This window comes from Xyrauchen texanus, chromosome 19 (assembly GCF_025860055.1).
Source record: "Xyrauchen texanus isolate HMW12.3.18 chromosome 19, RBS_HiC_50CHRs, whole genome shotgun sequence".
Classification (NCBI taxonomy): Eukaryota; Metazoa; Chordata; class Actinopteri; order Cypriniformes; family Catostomidae; genus Xyrauchen; species Xyrauchen texanus.
In genome coordinates, this window is record NC_068294.1 from 27,049,392 (window position 1) to 27,059,642 (window position 10,251).

Sequence of the window (10,251 nt, forward strand, 5' to 3'; positions counted from 1 at the left end):
TATATATATATATATATATATATATATATATATATATATATATATATATATATATATATATATATGCTGTACATCAATGAACTGGCGAGGGCACTAGAACAGTCTCAACCACCCGGTCTTACTCTACTAGACACTGAAGTCAAATGCATCCTGCTTGCAGATGATCTGGACCACCTGCACAAATTCTGTTAGACATGGGCCCTGTCAGTTAACCCCCAAAAGATGATAATGAAATAATTATATTCCAAAAAAGACCAAATCGCCAACACCATAATTCATGTTAGACATTATGCCCTTAGAACACACACAGAAATATTCATACCTTACTATAAACATCAGCAACACAGGAAATTTCAACAAGGCTATGAATGACATGACATGAGAGACAAGGCACGAAGAGCTTTTTATGATATAAAGGAAAATATCAAAACTGACATCCGATTCAGAATAAGTTAAGATTCAATAAATTATAGACAATGTTGGGTGTAATCTGACTACAAAGTAATTAGATGCTGTAATTGTATTACTTTTTCATTTAAAATAGTGTAACTCATGACATTTTAAATTACTGTAATCAGATTACAGTTACTGATGTTAATTACTTTTAAGTACATTACTTGGGTTACACATATTTCTAAAATAACAAAATGTATGTAGACCGCATTTAAAACATAAATCATGTTCATACTAGTGGTGTACACATGTGCTTACTTTTTTCCCAGCGCTGTTTGCCTATAATGACTTCTAAGGATCAATATTTGTGTATATCCTCGGTATACTCTTTTGTTTTGCTGTTTCAAATGTCCATAATCTACTGTCGTTAGTTTCCCTATAACTGTATGGTATTTATATTGTTTAATTTGATTATTCTTTTGAAAAATCCTAAGACTTTTTTATAATGTCACACACTTCTGTGGGCTTAAAAGTTAAGTTTTAAATAATTTAACTCCTTTTCTATTGCACTGTGTTTTTTCCTCATGTCCCAAAACTGCACAAAAATAAATGCTAAATCATTGGATTTCTATTTTTCCCTCACATACAGTTAAGAGTTTTGTGTTACATTCTCTACCTAACATGTATTAATTTGTGGTAAATGTGTCATTTTAACACTGATAGTGGAGGTATTTTGTGTGTCCTTGATTTTTTTGTGCACCCTGTTATGTCATGATGCCATGACCTTTCATTGAAGTTATATGTTAGGAAATGACATCACACACACTGGAAGTGGACATCAGCCATTATCTGCAAAATTACTTTGAGTTATTTGAAGTTTATAACTCTATTGTTTTATTTATGTTTTCCTTTATTTTGTGATGTTAGTCATATGTAGTCAAGCATAACATGTCCACCCTATTATGGGAAGATATATGGGAAATTAATAAAATTTTAAAATTTCAATATACAGTATTTATGTTAACAGAAATAAAATCATAAATATTAGTTTACAAATATGTTTCCTAGAAATCAATCACTGATCATGTATTTATCCACTAAATGTCCACCCTGTTATTGTCCACCCTAATGCTGCCCATTTAACTGGATGGATATCTGAATTTTTTAATAATTTAACTTGACCAGTATGACTAATACTATATTTAAATTGTCCCTGTAATGACGAAACATGAAGAAATTTGTAAAAGTTCCAAAGCCGGAATGTCACCGAATTGTAGGAATTGACCCGTTTACGATATGTACACATTTGCAGTTCCACAGCTCTCTATACGCAGATTATGCAGTCTACAGTAACAGTAAAGTAGTCTATAGTAACAGACAACACCCAGCCATGGTCATGCAGAAACGTGTTGGGTTGAGACAATGAATTCATTGAGCAGAAAAACAGAAACATTTCATTTAAAAGTGATTCAGAAAGTAACTTAAAATCAAAGTAAATGGTGATTACTTATTTAATGAAGTAATGAGTAGAGTAATCTGATTACATTTTAAGATAAATATTTAGTAAATTGTGATGGATTACTTTTACTGAGTACCGTAACGTCCAACACTGGTTATAGAACCCATAACGATCTATGGATGTGAGGTCTTGGGCCCACTAACAACCCATGAGATTAGGAGAATTCTGCAAAAGCATACTATGAGTACAACAAAAAACCCTCATACTGCATGCAAACTCAGTGAACATAACTTTGCCTTAAAAGGCACACACAGACCTGGCTACCAAAAGAAGAAAAGCTGTAACTCCTCTGCACACAAATTAAGTGGAATCAGAACAGCACTTTTTAACAACATGCCCTAATTGTGCACAAATTAGGGAAACATTTGATCCACTTAACAACCCACCACAAAGACTTTAATCCAATACATCATAAGGACAAGCTTTCATACCTACTCGGAGAAACCCCAGCAAGCTCAAACCTGGCTGTGAGGTAGGTCAAGTCCCACCATGACAAAACGACAAGCACAGGACCAGGTCCGGACAGTAACTGAAACACAGTGCTTTAAATAGCAACATAACATAGCAAACTGCTTTTATTTACACATTTTATTATGACTCTATTTTATTTTATTTTTTACATATTTTTCTTTAACATAACTAAATGTATATAGGTGTGTGTGTGGAAGTGTGCTTTGGCAATGTAAGCTTCTTTTTTTACCATGTCAATAAAGCTATTTGAATCTATTGACAATGATTTACTAATGCCACTGTATCAATACAGTTCAATCACATCAGGATAATTACACGTGAAAAGGTTATCTTTTAATTACATGTTTAATTTTCTAATCATAATGGTAGCAAACAACCTGGCCATAAATATTTTTTAAGCACTGCACATCTCTCGGCTCAAACAGCAAGTGGGTTACATTGGTGGACATTGCCCTCTAGAGGGTCTTCTGTGATACTGCTGATTAAGTTGTGATGGAAAGTATACGTACGAGAAGACAAAACGATATAGGCCTAATTATTATTTTTAAAGAAAATTTTTACAAGTTCATATTTGTTGTTGTTCAGAAAATGTGCTGTAAAAAGGCAGCGAGGGCCTTAAAAAGCGTCCGTTCGTCCGTTATCTACCGTTTAATTCAGGATTAGTCGCTGTTTCAGACAATTGACCACCAGAGGGCGTCACTGTGTTAAGCCGAGAGTCTGCAAACCAACCTGACGCTGGCTTGCTTTCTTTTACATCTGTACCTGGACTTCACTTCAGCAGCATAAACAACGTGTGTGCACAAAACCGAAAATCCTTGATTTTGCCAAATCATGAAGATCACGATTGAAATGGTCTCATAATGCTGAATTACCCAAGGACTTTCATCATATTTTCATTCATTGTATGCTTAAAATAGACCATGGAACAAAAAACAACAATTTACACCCAAGCTCTTTTACTGTACTTGGATGTTTAATGACAGTGCAATGGGTTGATTGACTGTGCGTTCTTCAGAAATTGTCTGAACATGAAATTAAAAATGAAATTAGTCCAGACATCTACATGTCAGTTCTGTTTATATTCAGTACTGTGCAAAAATCTTAGGTATATTAGATGTTTCCCAAAAACAAACAACAAAAAAAAGAACATAGGGCCTGGGTAGTTCAGCGAGTATGGATGCAGCGAGCCACGTGATAAGATTTGCAGATTGATGGACTCAGAAGCAGAGGCAACTGAGACTTGTCCTCCGCCACCCGGATTGAGGTGAGTAACTGCGCCATTGGGCAATCCAAAATTGGGGAGGAAAGGGGGTAAAAAATAAAAATACAACATTATTACAACATTTTTGGGAGAAACGGGGATCAAATAATAATAATTAAAAAAACTTCCTCACAATACAACATTTTCCCCAACTGCCTGAAAGTTATGCACATTGCTGTAGTTGACATGACATTTTAAGCATTTTAGTGCATTTCAATGAGTGACAGGCTTTACACACTATACCTCAATTTATTTTAACAAACTTTGTCTAATTCTAGATACAGTTATTCCACATAGTTTAATGAGCTTATATTTGTTGAGAGACATGGAATGGAATATTTGTAGTTTTAAATATTCTTTTGTAACTTGACAGGACTGTTGTAAAAAAAAACTATAACAAATAAATAAAAGGTAATAACAATTTGTGGCAACAGTTAAAAGATATGGTGATAAACGATATGGCAATGGTTCAAAGATATGTTGTCAGTTACAGCTCTAAAAATGTACTCTTCCCTTATTTACATAAATGATGTTGAAAAAGAAAAGTTAATGTATATGTTATTTGTCAAATTACACATATGATACTGAAATATAATAAAGTATTACAGAACAGGCATGTTTATTTTATGTTCTATCATTTTAGTAGTTGTGGTTGTAACAAGTATTCCTTTTTAAACATGTGCAGTGCACACAAAAAATGCAAATTTTTCCTTTTTTTGTGTGTATACATTTGAACCAAAAACAAGAAGAAGTTTATGGACATGTTATTTGTCACCTTCCAGCCTATAGAAAAGTTATATTTTGATGTGTCTTTTAGGTGGTGGTTGTAATAAGTATCCATTTTTAAAATGGGAATATTTTGAGGGTAGAAGGCAAATTTATACTCATATCGCCTGCCTAATTCTGGTTCACTGGCTTGTTAAAGATCATTATAAATAATCAATTAAGGCATTACTTTTTACATGAACTGTTAATTTCTCACCCAACATCTGTACAAGATAGCCAAGTCTGAACATGCTACTGTCTGCATATGTTAATGATTAAAATGCCCCAGAAACCTGGCAATAGAAATAATTAACAAGTCGTTAAATCTTTCGACTACATGGCGACACGCAAGCCACACTGTCGTCGCATGGGTACTGTAGGTGATACCTCAGATTTCCATAAACCGGAATTAGCTGTGAAGTGTGACTCGAGAGTGTCAAAGTGTGAGGGATGCGGAATGTGAATAGTTCGCCTTACTTTAAGACACCTCACGCTTTGCACCTCTTTTACAAGAGTACCGATCCTTTAACAAACACGCATCGACTATGAAGGCGAGAAAGTGGCATGGGTACTATGCAGATGTAACGTTCCCATATCCACAGGTTTACTGTGGCTTCATTAGGGAGACAGGATCAGTAAAAATATATGCGACCATTAATCGCTGAATGACGATGCCTGGATAATCACATCGCAGCTTATTTCACTTTTATGATTAACACTTCTTTGAATAAAAATAAAACTATATTGTTATTATTATTAATACCTATAATAATAATTAAGAATACGAAAATGTTTTATTGTTGTTGTTGCTACGTCATTGTATTCTAGTAGTATTATGAGTATGCTTAGTTTACAGGCCTGGTTGTACTATATTATTTTGTGTTAATTAAGTACCTAAAATGTTATTTTAAACTAAAATTAATCAATTAATTAAATTAAAGGAAGAAAAAAAAGTAGCTTAAAATTTGGCCCATTTACAGAAGTCAAACTGATTATTTTTTTATATATATATATATATATATATTTATCCAAGTCTTGAGTTGGATAAAATATCTGTATCTATATCTATATATGTTGAATACATCAGAGGTGATTTTTTTAGATGACGCCAAAGAGGCAATGCCAAAATCTGGCGCTAGGGGAATGTGAGGTATGATGGTGTTATTGGCTAGTCATTTAAATGCAAATCCAGAGGTTTTGAAGTGTTGGCTGACGTCAGGAGGGCTTGGTTATACCTTTACCACCACCACCTTGACAACAGTCACATCAAGTTTGATTGAAGCACGTCAAGGACTACGTCGCGTCAACAGAAGATCCGGAGATCATTTTGGACTACCACACATCAGATAAATAGAAAAAAAGCTTTATTTTGAGTCAGGCCTGAATTTAAATCATATTTGGCATGATACATGGCTGGCATGTTGCCTTAAAAAAGTCATTTTAGGGTTTTCTTTCAAATCATGTACGTTGGATACCTTTTGGATAAAGAGGGAAGCATGTATCATCAAGGACCTGCGCGACGATCTGGCATCAGTCTTCCACCACAGAATTTTGTTTCCACGCCTCAGTATTCAGATTTTACAGGATACCATCATGTGCCCAATATGGACACACACGCTCAGTCAGCCGGGGCATGGGGAGCGCCTTATGGCGCACAGAGAGAGGACTGGGGCGCGTACAGCATCGGACCTCCAAACACTATTTCTGCACCTATGAGCAATTCTTCCCCGGGACAAGTTTCCTATTGCTCGCCTGATTATAATGCCATGCATGGCCCGGGATCAGCAGTGTTGCCTCCACCACCTGAAAACATTACTGTGGCCCAACTTTCCCCTGAGAGGGAAAGGCGCAATTCCTATCAGTGGATGAGCAAAACGATCCAGTCGTCATCAACTGGTAAGTTTATTATTATTATTTTAATGTAAATTCACATTGCCTTAAATAACAATTACAAATTTTAACCCCGGAATATTTTTTCGAAAATGTTTAATCTATGCACTAGTATTTAAACAGATGCAAACTGTGCAGTCATGGGAAGGTGCTGACATAAGTGCTTGAAGAAGTGAATGATAGTAGCTGATAGTACAGTGAAAGTACACAGAAAGTACACTTTTAACGGATCTAATTCAAACTATTTTCTTGGCGCAATAGCATAAAGGTCTACAGGTGAAACAGGCCTACAGAGGACATTTCAGGATCAACGAATGTTCCCTCCGTGTATTTGCGCTTTTTATACACCGCTTCTAATAGAAAAAGGTTATGGTAATGTTAAACATTTTTTTTTTTAAATAAAATAATAAAAATTAAGACAAAGCAGAAAATAATAATAATAAAATAAATAACATTTGTTTTGCTCCTTTACTTTCAGTGGGTTATTAATTATATGTATTATTTATTATTATATGTCTATATATTATTATTATTAAACTAGCCTCGGCAAATATTGAAGAAAAAACCATATGCAGCGAAAAAGAGAAAAATGCAGCAAGGTAAAACAAATATTAATATTATGAATTTTACTAAATATTTAGTACGAAATGTTATTGGGGATAGTGAGTAGTTTTGCACGCCCTAGTTCTACTAACTTGATTATACAATTATTTGTAAAAAAAAAAAAAAAAAAATTAAAATGCCTACTTTATTATATATTTATCCCTCGAAGTAATTAACGCATTAAGGCAAATGCACTTGTGGCAAAATGAGGGTGTTGGGAATTGGCGCCAGGGTCACTTGTAATGCTAATTTGCGACTCCCGTAAACAAGATGTGAGGTCTACTTTTCCTGTTACATTGTCTCAGGTTTTGAGGGTTATTTGTCATATTCAGGCGGCGACTTCTTTCAACACCTTTTTCACTTTGATATGCAGCAACGCGTCTTCCTCTTTCTCTGTTCATGAGGGTTATGTTGCCTTAAAAATTGACGAATTTCACACCAAATAAAGTTCTCCTGCCTGCTAAAAGTGACATCATGTTACATATTTGGGTTAGGTGTACTGTAAAGAGCTTTTCTTTATTTTTGAAGTTGAACTGAATGTGGAATTGAATGAGGAAATTAGGAAATATATATTTTTTTAATAATTCCTGTACATCAGATGTTATACTTTCACTTAAATGCTTGTTATTATGCATAAACAACGCGGCCACAGATTTGTCACGCGATGTCGTCTCATGTGCAAACCTAATATAAAAAGCATTATAATTATTCTCGTTCTTGATTTTTCTGGAATTGCATAATTTTTTTACTCCCAAAGATAGTTTTGTTGGTGTGTAATCCAAACAAGTGCAGTCTGCTTTTGGCTTGAAGAAAAGATTTGTGATGGTATCTCCTTGTAATTCTTTGTTATACGTGTGTTGTCTCTGAACACATCAGTGGCGTTTGGGTAATTTCTTCGTGTCTCTTTGTTCTGCAGTTTGTTCAAAAACTCTCCACGATGAAGATCAGAGGCTCAATTTGCATATCTAGATGCAGAGCGATGTAATCTTGGCCTAAACGTCTCACCAAATATTTCAATGACGTATATGATTTATAGTAGGCCTATCAGAGACGGCAGTGAATGCAAATGCAATCATAAATGTAAGAAAAGACAGTTAATTAATAAAAAAAAAACAACATGACAAAAAAGTATGATTTAATTATTTAAAAACGTCACAATGCACAAATTCATCATCTGCCTTTAAATATGATTAATAGCATAATCTTTGAACATGTCAATAACTTTTTTCTGCGACAGTTTATTTTGTCCAAATTTCAAATATGTGGAAAAATTAGGCTACTTTCATGCGGTGAATGTTTCCCTCGCTATTATTTGTTATATCCCTAACTTGAGTTATTATTCTTTCATTTCAATAGGCAAAACGAGAACGAAGGAGAAATATCGAGTGGTGTACACAGACCACCAGAGGCTGGAGCTGGAGAAAGAGTTTCATTTTAATCGCTACATCACAATCAGAAGAAAATCTGAACTGGCGGTAAACCTTGGGCTTTCAGAGAGACAGGTAGAACGATTTATTTTTAATGTATATTGTTGTAACCCAGTATCTTCTTATATAACAGTTTGTCTTTTGTCTCCACAGGTGAAGATCTGGTTTCAAAACCGGAGAGCCAAGGAAAGGAAATTAATCAAAAAGAAATTGGGTCAGTCTGATGGAAGTGGTGGATCAGTCCACAGCGACCCAGGTTCTGTCAGTCCCCTACCGGTACCAGGATCACTGAGTCCATCAGATATACACGGTTCTCTGTACCCACCCCAAGGAATGACCTTACCATCTATGAGGAACATTCAGCAAGTTACTGTCACTCAGTGAACTCGAACTTGGAACATCCAACTTAAACTGCAGCACTCCAACACGCTGAAAGGACAGAGCCGGACCCCTCACTTGATAAAAAAGGATTACAAACTATTACATGACAGGCATCCTAGGCGCGTGTTGTGGATTACCACAAAGAGGAATCGCGTCTTAAATACTACGAAATGCTGGAGGCTCTTCAAACATTGTTTTAATAGAATAGTTTTTAAAATGAAGTGGAAAAAACCGTACAAAAAACGTTGTTCGTCTGTTCCAGAGACTAAATATTTTAATGGTTTGTTTGTGTTTAATCAATTAAGATATAAATATCATTTTCTGTATGTGGTGAATGCATCTAAATGTCTGTACATATAATGAAAACTCAGGTAGCCTACAACGTTTCTCGGGACGTAAAATGATCCTTACCCTGCAACTGTTAAACTTTTATTGTAAACCAATGACCTGCAATCAATGTCAGGCTGTTTTATGGTCCAGTTTGTGTCCAAAGCGCACGTCGTTCACTTTCTTTTCACAAGGGTGATGTGCAGGTGTCAGAGATACGGGTAGAACGTTTGATTTCAGAAATGTGTAAATAAAATGTTTTGCAAGAAAGTTTTATGGAGTCTTGTTAAGTCATTAAACGAACGAAAATGGTGAAGGGAGCCCTTGTTCAATTTATTTGGTTTATACCTCGATCAAAGTCGTGTTGCTTATGTACAGAATGCACAAAATCACTGAGTGACTGCAAACAATTTAATTGGGTACAAAACCTTTAAAATACAGAAATACATTTTGGGCATTTTTATGGTGGAGAAGCTCAATCTGGTCTTTACCTCAAAACGATATATAGTGGCTAATGCAGCATTCGCTGAAATTTGATAATTATCCCAGGAAACATGGCTACAATCTGGGTCATATAGCTAATATTTGTCTGTAAAATAAGATCAAATGATGATAATTTTAACAAATCTTTGTTTTGTTTTTTGAGAATAATTGCTGGTAATATATTAATTCTGTGTCACACTGTGTTTTAAGAGAAGAGAAAAGATAAAAAAAAAAAAAACAACTGCATGCAACCCGTTGAATTCACCTATTATCTTTAGGGGAAAACAATTATTAAAAAAAAGAAATAGGAGAGACCGGGGCAAGTTGTCATACTACACATCAGTAGCTTTTATGTCAAAAATCCAATTACACAATATTTTTTCTCTAGTAGTGGTTTTGTGTGTTGGTTTCAAGCACTTATTCAAAACCCTCTTAAATTCAAATCTTTTTGTGAATTCTATCCTACAAACTAAAATAGTAATCTCTTCGAATTTTGCCTCAGCCGTAAGCAAGTAAACACAATAAAACCACATTCATAGCATTCATGTAAGTGTCAATTATAAAGAGGACATCGATTATAACCGAAAGGTTGAACTGTTTTCAGAAAAAGAGTATAATATTTCATAAATGCAAAGTCGATAAATGTTATATATAATAATACATTAATAATTGATCAATTGTCACACATTATACATACATTTCTGGATATATACAGTGAATCTTTTTCTTCT

The 10,251-nt window shown here is 34.6% G+C and overlaps 1 protein-coding gene across 1 annotated transcript; it reads left to right on the plus strand.

The window, feature by feature from the left end:
* The first annotated feature begins 5,869 nt into the window (after window positions 1-5,869).
* LOC127659657 (homeobox protein CDX-1-like) lies at window positions 5,870-8,713 on the plus strand. The gene is made up of 3 exons (XM_052149576.1): window positions 5,870-6,305; window positions 8,259-8,404; window positions 8,483-8,713. The coding sequence occupies exons 1-3, from the start codon at window positions 5,870-5,872 to the stop codon at window positions 8,711-8,713; spliced, it is 813 nt and encodes a 270-aa protein (XP_052005536.1).
* Window positions 8,714-10,251: the final 1,538 nt, after the last annotated feature.